At 41.7% G+C, this 21860-nt stretch overlaps 1 protein-coding gene across 3 annotated transcripts in view; it reads right to left on the bottom strand.

Moving 5' to 3' along the window:
• LOC110492418 (fibulin-2) overlaps nucleotides 1-21578 on the bottom strand; it is a 48373-nt gene extending 26795 nt beyond the window's left edge. For 2 of the 3 annotated variants that reach the window (XM_090203599.1, XM_036947393.2), the window contains exons 1-5: nucleotides 21286-21578; nucleotides 15062-16563; nucleotides 2627-2741; nucleotides 1862-1991; nucleotides 249-459 (exon numbers count right to left, since the gene is read on the bottom strand). In XM_090203599.1, the coding sequence (XP_090059725.1) occupies nucleotides 249-459; nucleotides 1862-1991; nucleotides 2627-2741; nucleotides 15062-16433 (1828 nt within the window). In that variant the 5' untranslated portion in view covers nucleotides 16434-16563; nucleotides 21286-21578. The remainder of the gene's footprint in view (nucleotides 1-248; nucleotides 460-1861; nucleotides 1992-2626; nucleotides 2742-15061; nucleotides 16564-21285) is intronic. The other variant, XM_090203598.1, reaches the window with a different exon arrangement.
• Between the last annotated feature and the right edge of the window lie 282 nt (nucleotides 21579-21860).

Below are 21860 nucleotides of genomic sequence, written 5' to 3'. Positions count from 1 at the left end.
TGTATTGTGTTGGCAGGACAGGTGTGTGTGTAGTGTGTTGGCAGGACAGTGGTTTGTGTAGTGTGTTGGCAGGACAGTGGTGTGTGTATTGTGTTGGCAGGACAGTGGTGTGGGTTGGCAGGACAGTGGTGTGGGTTGGCAGGACAGTGGTTTGTGTTGGCAGGACAGCGGTGTGTGTGTGTATGTGTGTGTGTGTGTGTGTGTGTGTGTGTGTGTGTGTGTGTGTGTGCTCAGGTATGTGACACTACCTCTCTTTGGCACTGCGGTCGGGTCAAGCACAGGCCTCTCTCTGAGGGTGTGCAAGCCATCTCCCTCCCCCTCCTCTCTCGCCACCTCCTCCTCTCCCTCACAGCAGGTGAGGAAGACATGGCTGCAGGGGTAGCCCAGGTACTGGTGAGCCTCACAGCGGTGGCCCTCCCTACGGAACCTCAGCCCCAGAGAGCAGCAGCTACAACACTCCTGTTGGGTGGACAGATTCAACATCAGACTGCTATATCTACCATATCAAGTGTCTTTCTTCTCTTTCTCTGTCTTAGTGCGCAGCAGGATGTTGTTCAGGCTACATGGAGGAGAAACATAACACTGAAATCGTGACCACTGTGATATAGTGTGGCTGTACAGAAGTATTATATGACTTGAGTTATGTAGGGCCCATGGTGGGGTGGTGAAAGACAATATTTAACATTAGACCAAGGCCTTGAGTATATAATGCCCCCCTACTGTTCTGGGCGCTCTGGGTACTTCCTGGAAGACAGGTCTGATGGCAGATGAATGGCTCTGGAAATCTGGGCTAATACACTACAACTCCACACTACATCACAATGATTTGACTCTCACTGACATCAATAACAGACCTTGAGCTACATAGCAACATTTTTCCAGAAATATCAAATATCACTGCTTTCAAAATACCAGTGTCCAAGCTATTGATCTTGGCAGGATGGTGAAAACAGCCTGAGACATCTCCTGCAGTACTACAGCCTCGTTTCATGAGCGTGAAGCTCATAAATCTGTGGGAACCTTGACCACAAACATGGTCCTCCCTCTCTGAGTTGTCTAAATTGAATAAGAGGTAATTGAGTCACTGAGGGACTCTAAACGGTCCTCCTGATTGGTGTGGTCTTCACTGGCTATGACTAGGGCCAGTGGAAATCTGAAGGGAGGTTTTCTTTTAACTGCTTTTACATTTAATCCATGAAACTGTGGCTATTCATGTCTTGTAGATGCATTTGGTTTGATTTAAATTAATCCTAGGTAGGCTATGTTTGACCTTAAATCATTTCTGGGGACTCCCCCAGCAAATTGTGTTGGCTCTGTCAACAGATCAGAGAATGAGGTAACATAAAATATCTGGCCATTTAACAAACACTTTCATTCCAAATCCAAGCATACCCTGTATATTCAGTGTTAGAAAAGAGGTAGGAGTTGGTTATATACTGTATATTCAGTGTTAGAAAAGAGGTAGGAGTTGGTTATATACTGTATATTCAGTGTTAGAAAAGAGGTAGGAGTTGGTTATATACTGTATATTCAGTGTTAGAAAAGAGGTAGGAGTTGGTTATATACTGTATATTCAGTGTTAGAAAAGAGGTAGGAGTTGGTTATAGACTGTATATTCAGTGTTAGAAAAGAGGTAGGAGTTGGTTATATACTGTATATTCAGTGTTACAAAGGTAGGAGGTAGGAGTTGGTTATATACTGTATATTCAGTGTTACAAAGGTAGGAGGTAGGAGTTGGTTGTGGCAAGAACAACATAACTCACTGTATGGAATGTGGCCTATGTCTGAATCAAACCCATAACTCTGGGGCTACAGCTAGCACCACCAAACCAACCAACCAACTCATGGGAACCACATTTACCTTGAAGGAGTCGACTCCACACTGGTCATTGTTGTCCACCTCACAAACAACTCCCTCTCTGGCTGCATTCATACCAGAGAAACAGCGACTCTCCTTCAGAGAGCCCAGACAGCACTGTCTCTGAGCCGTCCTGGCAGAGAGAGACACACCCAGGAGAGATGTTAGAATTTGAGTCAGTGTTTTGACTGTACCTAGACCTAACTGTGGTCCTACACTAGCAGTGTGTTGGCTAGCTGTGCCTCCCTCTGGCCAAAACCAGCATCATCTGGAAATGTTATGGAATCAAATTGGAAGTCTATTAGGGCAAAAATTCACACTAGTACGCTGTGCAATGTAATGTGCGAGGGCCTGTAAAATGTATAGTTTTCATATTGGCACAAATTCTTTATAGATCGTGATCTCATTCACTTCATATTTAACACATCAACCACAAATACAACTTTCATGGAATCATGTCATACAATATTGACATGGGCCCACGAAGCGAAGTCACGTAAGATGCCATTTATAAGATGATCATATTTTACAAGTAGGATAAAAACTAAACTAATGCATAGTTGGCTTGCCGTCAAAAACAAGTTGGCTGAAGCAGAAACAAACTTGGCAGCCAACCATCCCTCACTGGCATAGTGAAAGCAGCAAAGCTGACATTTATAACACACTCTATAACTAAATAGGACAAACTCTGGTCCCTACCAATGAGTAATTCCTACAGAAAAATTGGGCTTCCTAAAACTTGTGTTTAGTGTGTCTCCATGGGCGTACCGACAGATGGAGTGTCTGTCCTCTCTGGGGAGCTCCATGTTGCTGCAGTGGCCATGGGCTGAGGCCCACTTCTCCCCTGTCTCACAGCAGGTCTCCACCAACTCCTTGGAAGAAACTACAGAAACACACACACACACACAAAACAAACACACCAACAGACAAGTGGGGTTTAAGTTCAATTTTTTTGAGGGAACACATGAAATTAAAAAAGAAAACTGGCTAACTAAATAGAATGAAGGAGAGATCATCATTGGAGAGGACAATCTCAAACGCTCTAACTATCATTCACGCAATACATCTCACCCAGTCCTTCATGGAAGTAAGGATTTAATGTGTAACATTGTAGTCTATGCAATATCCAAAGATACATAAATCTGAGGCAGTTTACTGAGAGTGTGTCTGCATCCCAGCTTGCCTGTTACTGCTCCACGTGTCTGCTAGAGTGATTGACTTTGCTCTGAATGTGCTTTGGTGAATAGACTGAATTCACATTCAGCAGCATGAGGAACAAATTATTTTATTATTTTCCACCTCCATCTCCCTCTCTCTGTTTCCCTGGCAGGGAGCACTGTGAAACCTTAGACTCTATAAAGTACACTCCAGAGCCAATGTATACAAAATCTTAGCTTGAAGGCTAATCAGTGTTCAGGCAACACAATATCACCCCATCCAGCACTAGGAACAGACAGAGGGGAAAAAATAATAATCTCATTTAGAGCCTGCCCAGTGATCATGACTATGATGACTCCAGATCAATGCATTCCAATGTTGATTGGTGTTTCCTGTACTGTACTGTAGTTCTTTGTGTAACAGGGCTTAGTTTGCTGCTAACAGTTTAGCTTCCTCCATTGTCCCGCTGCCCCATTCTGGGCTCGAACCATTGACCTTCTGCTTTGCAACACATGTGACTGCCATCCTTGACAACATTCCAAAGGTTTGGACCACCGAAAAGGTTGTGCACTGAAAATTGGATGGTGCAATCTGAGCCATTTCAAGCTAGCTATGGAATGAGTTCACGGTTCGTTCTTAACTCCGTTACATTTGGACAGACTGAACCTAACCCTCTAGGTCAAAGATGTGTTTCCCAGTGTAGCCATTCCAGCTGAAAAGGTAGGCCTGTAGCCTACAAATACTGTATTTCTCTGGTTGGTATAATTAGGTCAATCTATAATGTGCCTCTTTCCGGCCATTTCTCCCACATGTACTCCTCGTTGTTGTTGCTAATGTAACATTTTGCTTACCAAGGCCTATGCTATCGTTAGTCCCATCAATACATCGTTTTTTTGCATAGGGCTGTCAAATGATAAATATTTTGTAGGATTTGATGTGATTAATCACGATTAATCTCAAATTCAGAATTTTTTTAAAAATTCAAAATACATTGCATGATGACGTCTTGATTGTGTCCAAACTAACAGTTAGCAAAAATCAGGTAAATTGATTAAGCACACTTTCTTTAACTTCAAAGTCAACTTGTTGTGACATAGCATTGTTGATTTCAGCTGTTATTTGAAACACTTTCAGACAATGTGATTAATCACACAATAACAAAAAGGTACCCAAAAATGACAAAAAGTTAACTCGCGTTAAAATATGAACTCTGACAGCCCTAGTTTTGCATAATAAAAGAATGCCAGATACAGATAATCATGTCATTTATTAAGAAATGTTTGGTCGTGTTCCCCTTCTCAGGTGTTGCATTGCATCAACCAATGGTTACATGCCACGTAGTCGTCTCTGCATTCAGGCACCAGATTGCTATAACATAGGTAAAATACCTATCCAGGCATTGTAAGATCTTTTATGCCTCAGCAATATAGTCGGGCAGGACTTTATGATTGACATTGTTCTATCGCCAACCTGCTCTAATCTACTCACCACCTCTGTGAATTGTCTCTGTGAGGTGCGCACACCAGTCAAATTCACCTTTTAGCCACAGGTTGTGTGCTGGCGCTTCTCGTTATTTGGTTTATCCCATTTCAGTAGTATTTTTGAATGTTTGTAATATTAATGCAAATTATGACTTTATATATTTTCAGCGTTAAGTACTCACGCTGTGCTTTGGTCTCCTCTATACAACGAACGTGACAATTACAAAAATAAAGTATCTCTAACCTGACCGCATTACTTAAAAATTACAGTTATATTCTTAAAAACATCTGATTACATTTTAGATGTTTTTTTCTAATATCAAGATGTGGGCTGCAAATGGTTGCCTTATACACATACTATTTTGGAACCTATTTTAAAGCTTGCTGAGCCACACTGTTTTCAGTGGGAATTAAAGCTTTCCCTTCTGTTGAAATCTGTTTGGAATCTCCAAAACGGCCACATTTTTTCTTGTTGGTGGCTTTCCACAGAAACTTTTTTTTTACGTCAGCGTTTGTAAAAAAAAAAAAACATCATGATCTTTGTGTCAACACAGCTCCACCCTGTTCACTTCCCAAGCACTGGGATAACAAATCCTCTGATTTCTCTTAGATCCATTACATCTGTCTATTGACATCTTTATCATACCAACCTGTTATGGTATTATTGAATTTTTTATTTGTACCTTTATTTAACTAGGCAAGTCAGTTAAGAACACATTCTTATTTACAATGACATTCTACCCCGGACGATGCTGGGCCAATTGTACACTGCCCTATGGGACTCCAATCATGGCCGGTTGTGATACAGCCTGGAATCTAACCAGGTCTGTAGTGATGCCTCTAGCACTGAGATGCAGTACCTTAGACCGCTGCGCCACTCGGGAGCCCAAGGTAAGGGTGGGTCAGACACTCAAATGACCATTTCCTCTTTTACTGGCCACAATCTGCTTGGTGGCTTGGGGTAATGGGCCTATAATTTCACAATCAAATCATTACGGTTGGGAAAGCTTTCCCTGGAACTTGATAGTGAAGCTGACCTTTTAGCAGTGATGCCATGTCATCACGAAGATGCAGCAGGAATTTGAGCCAGCACTTGCCTAAGGATGCTGGGGGGTTGGGTGGACAGAGTTAGAGAGAGAACTGATTGGTATGCAGAATCAATTGAGGAGGCAGATGCCGTCTAACCAAGGAAGTAATCCAAAAGTTATCATTACTCAAAATGAATCATTATTCATTTTGAGTAATTCAATGGATTTTGTTACTAATCATGTTTATTGTCATGTAATCTGCAATAAATTAAAATGTTCAAGTAATCCGTACCACCCTGGGGACAACATTGGTCAAATGACTCTTTTGTGCATTACAATGGTTTTGACAAATTACATTTCATAAAACAACATAATATCTTAAGACTGTTACGATATTATTGAAGGGTTTACCTTTGTGAAACACAACTGGGACTTTGTTCTAAAACTGTGTTATATTTGTGGGCCTTCTAGCTGCACTGTTTCTAAATCAGCAGACTGTAAAAACACATTTGTATACCTTTTTATAACTTCAATTTGTCAATTATTATGTAGGCTGATTCAAATGTACCACTTGATTTAATAGAAGAGCAGCTGGAGGCGGTACAGAGGAAAGTGCTAAGTGGAGATCTTTACCCAATACCATGATTAAACTCCACAGTCTACAAAATCAACTAAAGCATGAGTCCAATTAAAGAAACAGCCAGAAAGGATAAATAATGTCAAATTAGCATAGTATAACACTTAAGCAAAAGTATTTGTTTGAAGGAGCTTATGTTAACTGGTCATTAATTCTCTCGTCATTAATTAACTTCCCCAACTTTTCTTAGTGATTCACTTTCCTTTGTTTTGGTCCTGATGGCCCACTCTCCTTGACATGCCTTTTCATGTGAGCACCAAGCTGTTTATTTCCAGTGGAGAATGTGCTGCACAGCAGTGAATAATTTATAGGTTTAGAAATGAAAAGATAGGGAACCTCAGAGAAGGCAAGGCCTCTTTGATGCATAAATATCTGTCCCCATTCGTGCTCTCTGACAATGTTCTTTGAACCTGCGTGAATTTGTTATTATAAGACAGAGCTTCATCAGTCATCTTTTTCATTTGCATCCTACCCATTTTTATATCCAGCTGGAATCAGTATAGCAATCATACAACGTAGTACAGAACGGTCCCATGTGCTCAATAAAAAGGTAAGATATTATTTGCTGTTTGACTGGAATTCAGTTGAACATGCCAAAGCAATATTTGTGCAAGGTCTTAGTTGACAAATGTCTGCCCAGAAACACATACTTCTTATTATGAAATCTGTGAGTTTTTACAGAACCCAAGACCATTTTAAGTTTGTTTTTTTTTAAATGGGGAAAAGAGCTACTTTGAAAATACCACAATGCAGGTTTGATTGAATTGAGGCCTTTGAGTTAACGACATCAAAAAGCCTCTGAAACGAGACCCTGCAGATAAAGGTCAAACATTTAGACTGAAACAGCCACTTTACAGCCTTGAAACAATTACCTGGAGTAGCGGAACCATGTCTAAGCTCAGCCCATGAATATGCTGCATCTCTCTAATTAGGAGACTAAAGCAAATATGTTCCATTCAGGTGTGTAATCACCCCCATGGCTGATTTATCATGTGAGGAGGAAAGTTGTGGAGGTGGCCTTGATAGGTGGTTCTAGGTACATCTCTCTTTTCTTGGCCTGTCATTACATCTGTCTGCCAGCCTGTTAAGTTGCAGTAATATCACGCTCACACAGCACTGTAGCCCACCACCACCATCCATTGAGAGTATTGAAAACAAGAGGGGAGCAGCTCCCATCCCGACATGTCTCCATTCTTGTGCCATAAATTGGTGGCCGGCGCTGCTGTACAGTTTATCATTTGTTTTTATTTGACCCTTATTTTATCAGGTACATTGACTGAGAACACATTTTCATTTACAGCAACGACCTGGAGAATAGTTACAGGGGAGATGAGTGGGAAGTAATTAGCCATTGAGCCAAAAGTTAATCTTTTATCAAAATGTAGTGAAATAAAACATTTTTTTAACAAGTTACAATACCCAAAAGGTACTCAATTGGTGGAACTCCCCAGCTGTCTATGACTTAACAGGGAGGGTGTTTCGCCCATCAGCATGACTTCCTTTCCATGGCCGGCTGAAGCATGTTGAAGAAGATAACGTATCGACAGCTATTTATCCTGATCACCCTGATAGTGACTGAGTCTGATAGTAGTGATCGTAGAGCAGATGGACGTGTGTGATCCATCACTCTCTCTGGAGTCTGAACTCTTGACTGGGCTGTGGTTTGTGGTTGGGAGCCCTGAGGGCCATCCAGACCCCACTGTCTTTGATGGTTTCCCTCTCTAACCTCTGATCCTATTACATGTCCATGTGGTGTTGGATGGATGACCAGACCAGTACGAGGCACAGACACACACTGAAATGTCCCATCGCCTCGTCCCGACTCCTGATTGGCTACGGTGATCTGAATGATCACCATCATTGACAGGATTGCAATCAATGTTACAGTATACAGTATAAATAGTTAGTTTAGGTCTGGCTGTTTGTTCCTTTCCACTGTTTTGCTAAGCATTCTGTAGAATATGTCTGTGAAAAATGCAAATAAATACAATTCATTTGATTTTGATTGACATTGAAACAGACTAGAATCAATCTGCATTTCAAGGATAGATAATGTGATTATTTCCCTACATGTAGAGTTATGGTTAGATGCAACACACCCTCGCCAGACCTCTCATTTACTCCAACGTGTGGAGCCATTTCCTGTTGGTGTTCTATGGGTAATATATCACAGCCTGTTTTCACAACCCAAAGGACAGGATATTGTTTAATTCCATGCCTTGGCACATCCATCCAAATCCAGATTTTGCATTTTGTAACATCAGATACCACGGGGGGGAAAAATTGCCCAATTGCTCAGCATGGTTGGATTTGCAAGCTGCAGTTAAAACAGTCTCATTTATATGCAGCCATTCAGATGGGAACATTACTGTAAAGAAAGAACAGTTGTTATTTCCAAAAGGTGTTAGCTTTTCCTTTTAATATTGATGAGTAAGTATTCAAAGACCTAATCCAATAGAGTTATACGGCAATAACCTCACCAAATATAAACACAGACACACACACACACACACACACACACACACACACACACACACACACACACACACACACACACACACACACACACACACACACACACACACACACACACACACACACACACACTAAAGAGGGTTGCATTTCCGGGATCTGTCCTTAATTATTTGTTATATTTCTATTTTTTTTTTCTATTCTTAAAACTGCATTGTTGGTTAAGGGCTTGTAAGTCTGCATTTCACTGTTGTATTCAGCGCATGTGACAAATAACGATTTGATTTGTGGTCACACAGGTGAACCTCTCTAATCTTATTTGGCCCACTGCAAATGTTTGACTGCCAGGTCAAATCACATCAATGAAGAATAATAAAGCATATCATCTAATCTTTAACCATGAGAACAGATTTATAATATGCTGAAAATAGCTGCAAGCCGTTGGCCTTACGTAACCATAATTGCAATTACATTCATGCAGATGGATACAAGTGGCAGAGCTGTTATTCAGTTGTATTTATCACCAATCTCATGCTATCTCTCGGTCTTGTTGACGATCTGGTTTCCTGCATATGGCTTTGTCGGGTTCATATTTTCAATTCTGAGTGGTTTTGTGGATAAGTTTGCCCTTTTATGGTAAAGACATGCAATAGTGAGATAAGCCTTCCTGGAACTGTCCTGGAAACCCCCCTACAGTAGATTGGCTAGAGGATCAACCACCTCCAAGCGCTACCCTCAAAGTAGCGGTAAAGATGAACCCTGATGTGGCCAGGTCTGGAATTCACACTCCTTTTCATCAGCACTAAAATTACATATCTGCCTAGTTCACTCCCAGATGCTACCAGGGACAGATTAATGCAGGAGTTTATCGGGGCTGAAGCCACTGGGCCCAGGCACATTGGGGCCCCAAGAGGCAGCATTTTCTTTATTTTTTATGGAGAAAATAAATACATATAGTATATATTATATATGTAATATCTATTTTAAAAATGTTTTACTGCAACCACCAACCACAGGAGGATTCAGGAGCCCTCTCTCAATGAATGTAGACAGCCTGCTGCTGCTTACTGCCGCTAAGCTAATCGTCAGATTGGGGGAGGAGAAGAGGTATGGGGCACATGTGGGTAATTGGGGGACCCTGCCTTGATTGGGTAACTGCGTAATAAATAAATGTGACTGGTCAATTGTGTGAGACAGGGGCCGGACCCAAGTCCATAGGGAGCCAAGAGACAAAGCAAATAAAATAAAATAAATCTGTAATTTTAATATTATTTTATCCAACCACAAGAACCCACTCTCAATGTTCAAAATACACCAGAGAGCATGATTTAGCAACAGAGGATCCATAGTTTAAAAAAAAAATGACTGTGGATAACATTTTATGACAAGCATACACAGGTAACTGCAGAAATAAAGGAAACATAGTGTCTTAAAAGGGTGTTTGGCCACTACGAGCTGCCAGAACAGCTTTAATGATCCTTATCAAAGATTCTACAAGTGAACCTAAACCATGACAGGAAAAATGCACCCCACACCATGACATATTATTTGTATCCTTCATTTACTCAAGTGTTTCCTTTACTTTGGCAGTTACTAGTTGCCTGTAGTCAGAAAGGCTGCTATTGGCCAGCATGCTAGCCAAATATACAACTTGATGTGCTGTGGCCATATACATATATAATCCATAGAAGGGTTTTGGAACCTCTTACCCTGGCAATTTGAAGATTAAACTCATAGGTACAATACCAATGGCTGCTAGTCCTGACTTGAATGGGAACTGCCATCTAAGGATTATATTTCTATGGTTGGTTGCAGCTGTCTGTCTGTCTTTTGCAAATTTCAAAATACAATTGTGGGAAAAATGTAAAGTTTGGAAAGCAAATGCCTACTTCTGGAAAGAGAAGACTAATCTGTCTGTGGAACCAACAGTAACTATTTTCTCAACAACTATACATTTTTTGCAAACAGCAGCAGTTTTTATAAGTAGCTCATCTTGAGATATGCTATTGCCAAGACTGGTGGGAAGTAGCCTGTGGCTTCATCTTCATCATTAAATGAGTCAGTGTGCTATTGGAAATGGTGTTTAGTAGCCGATAATAAACACTACAAGACAAAAAGTATGTGGACACCTGCTCGTCAAACCTGCTCATTCCAAAATCATTGATATGGAGCTGGTCTTTCCACTAGATATTGGAACATTGCTGCAGGGACTTGCTTCCATTCAGCCACAAGAGCATTAGGGCACTGATGTTGGGCGGTTAGGCCTGGCTCGTAGTCGGCGTTCCAATTCATCCCAAAGGTGTTTGATGGGGTTGAGGTCAGGGCTCTGTGCAGGCCAGTCAAGTTCTTCCACACCAATCTTGACAAACCATTTCTGTATGGACCTTGCTTGGTGCATGGGGCATAGTCATGCTGAAACAGGAAAGAGCCTACCCAAACTGTTGCCACAAAGTTGAAAGCACAGAATTGTTTAGAATGTTATTGTATGCTGTGGCGTTCAGATTTCCCTTCACTGAAACTACAGGGCCTAGCCCGAACTATGACAAAAAGCCCCAGACCATTATTCCTCCTCCACCAAACTTTACAGTTGGCACTATGCATTCGGGCAGGTAGCGTTCTCCTGGCATCTGCCAAACCCAGATTCATCTGTCAGTCTGCCAGATGGTGAAGCGTGATTCATCACTCCAGAGAACGTTTACACTGCTCCAGAGTCCAATGGCGACAAGCTTTACACCACTCCAGCCGATGCTTGGCATTGCGCATTGTGATCTTAGGCTAGTGTGCGGCTGCTCAGCCATGGAAACACATTTCATGAAGCTCCCAATGAACAGTTATTTTGTTGACGTTGCTTTCAGAGGCAGTTTGGAACTCGGTAATGAGTGTTGCAACCGAGGACTGACCATTTATACGAGCTAGGCACTTCAGCACTCAGCGGTCCCATTCCGTGAGCTTCTGTAGCCTACCACTTTGCAGCTGAGCCATCGTTGCTCCTAGACTTTTCCACTTCACAATAACAGCACTTATTGTGCTGTCCTCATTGCCTCTTAATACTGTTCAATCTGTGTAACGATGCATTGGCCTTGGCTATTGTTTGTTTGAATTCAAGACCTGTTGATCTCAGATTGTTAGAGTAGCCACTCATTTCGGTAATTTGTATGGTATTAAAAAAGATTCAGCTAATGTGTTCTATCATGTAAATTAAGTAGAATTGCTAACATGTTCCTCATGTGTGGAAATCCTAAAAACACCTCTGCTCAACTGTAGGCTATGCAACATTGCAAATGGATTATGGATTTATTATAAAGCAGCTTTTTCTTCAACAGTAAATTTATCACACATCGAATTGCATCTTGGTGCACGGATTTGTTTACAGAAAATGATGGTGTGCCGGGAAGTGGAGATGGGCGGGGCCTATATAAAAAAACAAAGTCGCTGGGGCCTATGATTTCTTAATCCAGCCCTGGATGCAACAGTAGGTGTTGTGAGCGGCAATGATACAAATGTCCTCCTTGCTATATCCCTGACACAAATAATGAGGGCAAAAATTACAGTATAGTGGCTACTGAAAATTATTGAGTTTTGGACAAAAGTCCAAAATGACTTGAACTTTTTGTACACGCCTTAGATTTTCCTATGCCTGTTTAACAAATCGATCTCAAAATGGCTTCAGCTTGGTTGAGTAGGCTAAGTAAGTTTCTTGAGCAGGAGAAGAGTGTGAAAGTCTAGCGGAGCTCCAGTGATTAATGGTTGGATTGGGAGGCCCAGTGCCTCATGGGAGAAGCGTAATCACAGTGAGCGTAATCACAGCGGCTCATGAGGGACCAGCGAGTAGCGCCCGGCAATCAGGCCACAACAGAGGTCTCATTCATCACATGTGTATTATGCCCTTTTCAGGTACAACCCCCTGTGAAATCCTACACCAACACGGCCATGACAGCATTGGAGTGCCTACAAACCCCCACAACTTGTAACTGGTAGAGGGAGGGTAGTAGCCCAGACTCCAGACGGAGCAGGGTAGTTATCGATTCTAAAATATATAGATATTTTTTACTTCAATAGAAACTAGGCCGGTTTATGTGTAGTGAAAAATAGTTGTGTTTTTGTAGTGCATGCTTCTCCTTTCCTCTACCAAAGACCCTGGCATGCTGCCCTAAAGGGGGTTGATAACAGGCATTATTCAGGGCCTTGTCAACTGAGTCTCTTCCTGTCCTTAAGGATATCACCATGCTGGAACCTCTTTCCCTTCACCCAGTGACCATGACCTCTGACCCTTACAGTAACAACAGGGCCAGGCAAGCAGGGCACGTGCTCTAGGGGCCCCTGACCTCCATGGGGCCCTAATACTTTTTCTGGGGGGGGGGGGGGGTGGCACCTGGTGGTCAAGCATATGAACACGTCATAAGAAATGGCAAAAAGGATAGAATGGCAGTAAATTAGCTTTAAAACAGCAACATTTTCTCTCAGCATCATGGCAAAATGTGTAGAATATCAGCAAATTCTCTTTAAAACTGCAACAAAAAAAATGGGTTGGGGGCCCCCTGGAGGTAGGGGCCCCAAATGTGGTAGTCCGGCCCTGCTTAACAATTACAGTTTGACCCAGAGGCTGGACAATAGCCAGGCCAGTCATCTCTATGTCGCTGCTCCAGACAGGGCAGAGATACTCAGGGTGTGTTGGACAGGCATGGATGTGAATGAACTAAGACTCTCTCAGTCAACCAACCGTGAAGCAACAGTAATCTACCATTTCATTTTTGGATGATATCCTAATATTCTGAAATGCAGCGTGAAAAACAGTTGAGGGCATCTGTCAAGACAAATCTATGTGTTGCACTGCAGCCAAGGCAGCCCGGGGGATATTTGCTCACAGGCAGGCATAAGGCATACTGGAGAAGTTGACCAGACCTTCGTCTTGTCTTTGTAAACAAATTGTGTGAATTGTAAACGCCAACGCCACTGAGGAAGACAAGAACTGACATAATCTACCCTCTCCACATGGAATGTATGTGGCAGGTATCTCTTGTGCTAACTCCCAAAGAATCACCCCATACAGCTAACACATACTATACATTCCTATGCTGAAAGCAGAGAAAAATACCAACAGGTCTGAACAGTGATAGTGTAGTAAAGCAGGATGGCTTGCCGAGGCTGGGAAAATCCACAGATGACTGGTTGTTACACGATACCTACTTACAATATAGTACAAGAGTCTGAACTCCCATAGCTCTGACCTAGTTCGTCATTCAGTAGCTGTACAGTGGCGGTGATGAAATCACATGGAGTTTATTCAGTTCAAATCACTGTATTACTGTAAACATTATGAACGGTAAACCCATAAACCCTACAGGAATCTCATGATCTGATTGAGGGATTTTTCTCTCAGGGTGAAACCTGATTTCATGAGAAGACTATCCAACATATTGGAGGCCCCACACAGCGGCCATTTAGAGGGCATACACAATCACAGCTACTACCTCTGAATGTGTCACAGACGAGACGACCTCAAGTTGAAAGCAGAGATAGGTATTCTCTTTGAACACTGTACCCTCTTAACCCATCCTCCAGACATTTAACTAATGTCTTCATCATCTGCTGTCCATCTCAGAAGCTGCTCTTGTACAGTATTTATGCACTGGGGAGGCCTGCTAGCTCTGAGAGCTAACTGATGATGGTACGTGAGTGACACTGCTACAGAAGTTAAGCGGTGTTCAGGAGGCTCCTGGAAGGATGGAAGACACTGATGTAGACGCCACAAGGAAGATACAGAAATGTCACAATACTGTATCATCTGTCACTTTGGGTTTGAATTAAAGAAAACATGGAAACATCCTTAAATTCTCCAAATGACTCCATTGTAAGTCCTTTATTGAGAGGTTATCCTAAGGAATTTCCATTTGATAAAATGCCTAACTAAAATTAGTACCAAAAAAAAAAAAAAAAGACAAGCATAGTTATCTCCAACCCCTGTCATGAGTAGGATAGTTGAAGACTCACTGTCTAGGGACCATTTGCTTTCCATGAACCATAGCTTTTCCTGGACCCAGCGCCAGCTACAGTAGTAGCTACTATAGACTGATTAAGAATTCCTACATGGAACACAGGATGTAAGAGAAAAAGGGCAGTAAATCATCTGAGGCTCTAACACTGGGCTACTGTTGTCACAGGCACAAACCATTTCATTGGATGAATGTAGTTCCTATCTTTTAATGAATTAACAAATGGCATATACAAGAACTGCTGTCATGTATAGTGCCTTTCACTAGGTCTCAAAGGTCATTGTATGTGATTTACTCACGTTAAATAAAGCAATTATAGAAAATGAATAGAAACATATCGGCAGTACCTTACTGTTTTAGACTGTGGACTGGTAGAGCTGTTCAATATCAACTATACCAAAACCACAGTGTCCATATTAGTGTTGTCGACTTACCCTCAGTGTTTCCAGGCTGTTTGTTTGGGCCCTGGTAGTTGAAGAGGGTGTGGGGCTGTCTCCTGGCCAGCTGGTCTCCCTCCTCCCTCATGACAGGAGCTCTGCTGGTCGGGCTGAACTTCTCTGTGGGGAATGAAGACTCCTGGTCAGGTTTACTCTGGGGCGTTCTGGGCTCCTCACGCTGCTCCTCAAGGTGCTCCTCAAGGTGCCTTCCATGACTTTGGGATAAAAGACCGCCATCATGGTGGTGACTGCTGTGGCTGTCTCTTTGTTCGTGGAGGCCAGTGTGTCTCACTCCCTTGTCACTACGGACAGTTGGTGTGACGTCCTCCGAACTGTCACTCTTCATCATTCTGTCACTGTCTCTGTGATGCCTGTTGTCCCGGTCAACAACCTCCTGTTGACGCCTTTGGCTCTCTGAGGTCACTTCCTGTGTAGTTGTTGATGTTGTTGACTCACTTGAGGTGGTCTGATCTATGTGATGTGGATCCACAGTAATGGCCGCCTCCTCTGTTCGCTCCTGATCGTATGTTCCTAGTCTCTCTCTCAGCTCCTGCCTCAGGTCATTAAAAATCTCATAAGGAGAAGAGCTTGTCTCAGCATAGGATGGTGACACCGTGGTAGATTCTGTTGGCTGGACCAGGTCTTGTGGAGTGGTAGATGTGGGGTCAGGCAGTGTGTAGTCATAATCCTCATCTTCATCCAGGACAGATGGCTCCTCTTTGTAAAGAGGTAAGGTGTTAGAGGTGGCGAATGGGTCTAGCGGGCTCTGTTTGTTATCATGCAGTTTGCTGAGGTCTCTCTGAGGGTCGTTGTTCTGTGTGGTTGTTGCTATCATGGGCTTCTTAACAGTACCAGAGTCACAGTCAGGGATAGGGGAACACATCAGGCTCCCGCCATCATTAGGACAGTGACACACCTGACAAGGGTCCATCTGGAAGGAGTGACCTGCCTCGTATTTCTGGTCAATATGGATACAGCCAATGCGCTCACACTGCGGACACCCATCCGCAGGTTCCGCGACAGCGATGCAGTTGGGAGCGATCTCGGGACACGGGATGAAATGGCACCCGATCCTCCCGCCTCCCTGTGGACAAGAACATTCTGTGCTTCCGAAATCCACAAAGTAAGATTCTCCCTCTGGAACTTTGCCATTCCGGAATCCTGCATGGATGCAGTCATAGTACTGGTAACCTTCACATGAGCATCCTATTTTAACACAGGTGGCACAGCAAGCACCCTTCTCCAAAACCTCCTCAATGCAGTTGTCCAACACTGGACAATCCACGCTTGTACAGTCCCTTTGGCTTAGACAGGTGCCCAGGCACAACAGGAGCACCCATTGAAAGAGCATCAGATTCTTTTGGTTCATTTTGCATAAAAGTCCCCCAAGAACAAATGTTGAAAATTGAATTTGTTGATAACAATTGTACCCAGTCCTCTGCAGTCGAACAAGAGTGAGAATGATGTTGAAGGTCCGATTTCAACTGGCCTCCTTCAACCTGTGAGAATGAAAGAGACATAACATCTGTTCTGTTATGTTACTGTAGTGACAGAACCATAAGGTAATCACCAAGTTGTCTGTTTCTTCTACTTACTTGTTGTTTTTGATTGACTTTTGATATTATTGGTATCGATAGTTGAACTGCATTGTTGAGGAAGCTGCAGGTAAGCATTTTGCTGCACTGTTTACAGCTGCTGTAACCTGTGTACGTGTCAAATCAACTTTTATCTGATTTCCTTTGAACTGGGCCCCACCAGTGTGTTTAAACTAGCTAACATTACTGTCATTATGCCTAGACTAAAATTGACCAGTGAGCTAATGTATGTTTTTCCATGCCCACTCTCTTGGGTCACAGCACAGCTGTGGATGCATGCTGTGGTTTACATTACATTGGCATGGACATTTGGCTACAGGTAACGCCGGATAGGGTTGGGGGGAAATATGGACAACCCTAGACAAACTTTCCACAGTTAGAAAAGCAAGGCTGAAATAACAAAACATTCGAAACAATACAATACAATTGGAGGCCCACACATAAAAAGTTGACAGTGCTTGGAGCAGAAGATTGTTTATCAGCAACAATATCAACTTAATTTACTATTGCCTCGTAAAAAGCTTTATAAAGTTAAGTTTCTTTAAGATGAAGAGGGTATTGTTGAGGTACAGCAACAAGTTGTTAGGAACACTAACAGATGAAAGTACTCTACCTACAGTACTGCACCTGACAGAGCATGAACAACTTCAACAGATACAATAATAAACAGAGAGCTAAGCTAATCGTCTGATACAGCTATTCCCAAACTGGGGTACCCACAATACCTTCAGGGGTACGCCAAATGAAAATGTGATTCACATGTATTTTTTTTATTTTTTACACAAAATAAAATAAAAGATTCTGTCCATTTATATTTTCCAACGGGGCTATACATTTGGGCGAGGTTTTTTTCTCACCTGAGTAACCTCATTTCACTAACAACACAATGTCAAATACAGGTAGCCTAGTCAAATAATTAACATCCAATCGCATTAAAGATGTGTTGGTATCTGTACTGATGGCGCAAAAGCCATGACTTGGAGACATATTGGAGTGGTAATGCGTGTGCAGTTGCTCCCGACGTCACTTGGGTACACTGCAGCATCCACCGAGAGGCTCTTGTTGTTAAGAGAATGCCTGACAGCTTGAAAGACGTTTTGGACACTACAGTGAAAATGGTTAACCTTGTTAAAGCAAGGCCCCTGAACTCTTGTGTATTTTCTGCACTATATGGACAGCGACCATGTAATGCTTTCACATACAGAGGTGCGCTGGTTATAAAGCGACAAAGTATTGACACATTTTTTTTAATTGAAAGAAGACGAGCTTCAAGTTTTCTTTACTGACCATAATTTCAACTTGTCTGACTGCTTGCATGATGAAGAGTTTCTCACACGACTGGCCTATTTGGGTGATGTTTTTTCTCGCCTGACTGATCTGAATCTAGGATTACAGGGACTCTCCCCAACTATATTCAATGTTCGGGACAAAATTGAGGCTATGATTAAGACGTTGGAGCTCTTCTCTCTCTGCATTAACAAGGACAACACACAGGTCTTTCCATCATTGTACGATTTTTTGTGTGCAAATGAACTCAAGCTTACGGACAATATAAAATGTGATATAGCGAAGCACCTGAGTGAGTTGGGTGTGCAATTACGCAGGTACTTTCCCGAAACGGATGACACAAACAACTGGATTCGCTATCCCTTTCATGCCCTGCCTCCAGTCCACTTACCAGTATCTGAACAAGAGAGCCTCATCGAAATTGTAACAAGCGGTTCTGTGAAAATGTAATTTAAATCAGAAACCTCTGCCAGATTTCTGGATTGGGCTGCGCTGTTAAGACACTGATGCCCTTTGCAACCACATACCTATGTGAGAGTGGATTCTCCACCCTCACTAGAATGAAAATTAAACTTAGGCACAGACTGTGTGTGGAAAATGATTTAAGACAACCCAATACAAGCGAACATTGCAGTTGCTGTACATGCATCCTTTCAAGCACACCCTTATCATTAACCTGTGGTGAGTTATTCACAAATAAGGTTTTATATGTAAGATGGTTAAATAAAGAGAAAAATTATTGATTATTATATTATTATTTGTGCCCTGGTCCTATAAGAGCTCTTTGTCACTTCCCACGAGCCAGGTTGGACAAAAACTCACACTCATTCTTACGTTTAATAAATGTATCGTATAGTGTGTGTGTGGCAGGCTTACAACGATGGCAAAAAAACTACATTTAAGAGTGCGCTGACCCTGGTGCTAAAGGGGGTAAGCAGCTGGAGGTTGAATGTTTGAAGGGGTATGGGACTATAAAACATTTTGGGAACCACTGGTCTAGCACAATTCAGTAGTAGGGTTGTATTGTGGTTGATAGTGCCCGATCGCTTCCAAATCTGCAATTCAGAATGTGGGAAGTGTGTAAGTTCTTGATAAGATGAATTTCTTACACTATTGTACTGAACAATCTTTGCAGTGATCCATATTCAGACTGGTTATTCAGACAATTCTATACTCGTGTGTCATCCAAGTCAGTGATGTGACTTCAAATCAGAGAACATCTTATTGAAAACTAAGTGTTTTCTATTTCACTTTTCCTGTTTTCCTCCACTGCTCGTGTGCTTGGTCCAGTTATAAGAGACACTGCGACATTTCAAGCAAAGAAATCTGTTTTATGATTCCACAAGTTATTTTCCAAAATACATTCCTGTTGTAAGTGAAACATTCTGTGTTTAAAAAACGATATTCGATCTACTCCTGACATTTTAGTCACCTTTAACACTGAGCTTAACACTCAGTTGAGGAATATTAACAGTGTTAGTTAGACTCAAAAGACACACATAGTGAGTGCCCCCTTAGTGCTAAGAAACAGCTTGCTGGTGCATGGATTCCAACATATGGTGGAGCAGTTTGGGAGGGCAAAAATCACCCCGTGTTGACATGGTATATTTTCCTCAATAGACACCCTCCACGCTCGTGTGTACATTGGTTGTATGGAGAAACCTGCACTGACACGTCTTTAAACTCTCAAAGCAACTCATAACTGCATACAGTCAATGTTTTCTATATCAACATATTCTAAAATACTATGCTCCTGACATGTTATATTACTATGTTTAAATATATTTTAATAAGACTGTTGAGTTTATCAACCTATATAGTGTTATGGACTGTAAGTATGCCAAAGTGTGCTGCTCTGTGTTGAGGCATCCTATTATCTAGGAGCAAATTCCTTCTTCATTGCTGATTATATAAGGGACCATGCACAGCCTTCCCTTCAGTGAGGATTCTATCATCATACACTAACACAGCCCCTCAGTGTCAAACTCAACCAAGCGCACAGTTAACAGGTTATAGCAGTCACAGCCAAGTGCAGAGGTTTTCAAAATGAAATATTACAATCTCCTTTTCCAAATTCAACGTTTTTTCAAATTCAAACCTTTTGAGAGCCATCAGACATCCAATTGAAAGTAAAACATTGGTTCTGGCTACCTCTCTCACATCTGGGGCTACGTTTCTCTCTTCATCATACCAGACCACAGAATGAGAAGGACTGCAGCACAGACTAATGCACCACTTAGACAATCAATGATGGCTTTGCATGCGAATCATTTCAGGTCTCACAGTCTTGACTGGCATGTGCCCCACTGGTTTGGTGTTTTAATTGTGTTGAATTCAGCACATTGCATGTGAAGACAATTGGCATGATTGTTCCTATGTCTGCCACATCTTAGAGTGAGATTCAAAAAAGTAATGGAAAGTCTGTCTGGGAAAATAAAACTGATTGTATAAATATGTGTCACGCACAACCACTATCAGAACCTAGAAGCTAAAGTGAATGGAAGATACATCTGGCCACTGTATCTTTGCTTACATAGACACTACTCATTTGTTTCAATGAAACAAAGTACATTGTACGTTTTTCAATCTGTTAACACAATGTCCAAAGCTTCTGAAAACAATGGTTGCGGGCTTGGCTTGCTCATCCCACTCTCCACCTTTGTCAACCACAGCTCTTGCCAGGACACAGAAAACATTTAACATGATAATGAACATCAGGAAAAGTTCTCAATAGTACTGTTTGTGGTTAGTCTTAAGGTTTTGAAATACTGTATTTTCTGACTGTTGTAAAGATTTAAAGATAGACTGAAGTTATCTGGTATACTTTGCATAAGAATGTCTTGAATGTGATTAAGTCAGTAGCCTGAGGGGTGATAAGGTGCACAAATTCACATAAATCCAAATCACTTTTAACAAATATTACTGTTTACACTTTGTCATTACATACACATCGATATAAGCATTACGGATAACTTCAGGGATAATTGAAGAGAATACTGCATCATTTTATATTGGAAACATGATTTAAACCCATTTTCTCAGTGTTTTAACAAAGAAGTGTGAAATAGGCATAATTTAATATATTATTAAAATGCTGATATCTTAGTTATTTGGAGAAAGGAACGAAAATATAGCCTGACAAATCTGTTCAAGTCAGTGACATGCTGCCATACCAAGCCATGCACACAACTGATGGGTAGAAGTTTAGGAAAACACCATACTTCTTACATGTTTTACATCATGGAAAGAATCTCAATCAGTCTCTTATATAAGGTTAGCACATAAACACATTTTCACAATGATGTGTACAAAGGCAGTGATTGAAAAGTTTATATTTACCTTTCGTCTCAGTTCTGTCACTGTGCGACGGGTAGACTATCCTGTATTATCTACTGGCCAGCGGTTGTACCCAAAGTTAGTTGTGCGCGTTCTAAAGAGAAGGGGGATGTGCAAGCGCTCTCTGCGAAGGGAGAGAGGAAAGGGCGGATCAAAAACTTTCTTTGCTCTACTAATACTTTGGAAAATTAGAAGTCTGGAATAATTTCGCGCCTCTATTTTATTACGCTACTGATTCACGCTTGAACGAATTCCAATCCCCTACTCCTTGCATCTCGTTGCTCTTTTACTTTACTGAAATAGACTGCTTGCTGTCACATTCCAATATTAGCCATTGCACTTGTGTTTACTGCTGAATGCAGTCATTTTCCCTGGCGCAATTTACATTTTAATTATTGAGACATTTTTGTGTAGATCTTATAACTCCAGCTGAATCAACCAAAAATAGATTGTGCAGCTCAAGAACTATTGTGCCCATATTTTGCCCATTTGATTACCTTGAAAATGACAAAGGACAGGAAAAAAAGGCTACAAGTCACACACAATAGTCAAAATCTCCTGCAAATCTTCTCACTCAA

Source organism: Oncorhynchus mykiss, chromosome 16, assembly GCF_057628025.1.
Source record: "Oncorhynchus mykiss isolate SJ-2025 chromosome 16, ASM5762802v1, whole genome shotgun sequence".
NCBI lineage: Eukaryota > Metazoa > Chordata > Actinopteri > Salmoniformes > Salmonidae > Oncorhynchus > Oncorhynchus mykiss.
Note: the sequence above shows the minus strand (reverse complement) of the source record. Positions and strands in the feature narration are given on the sequence as shown.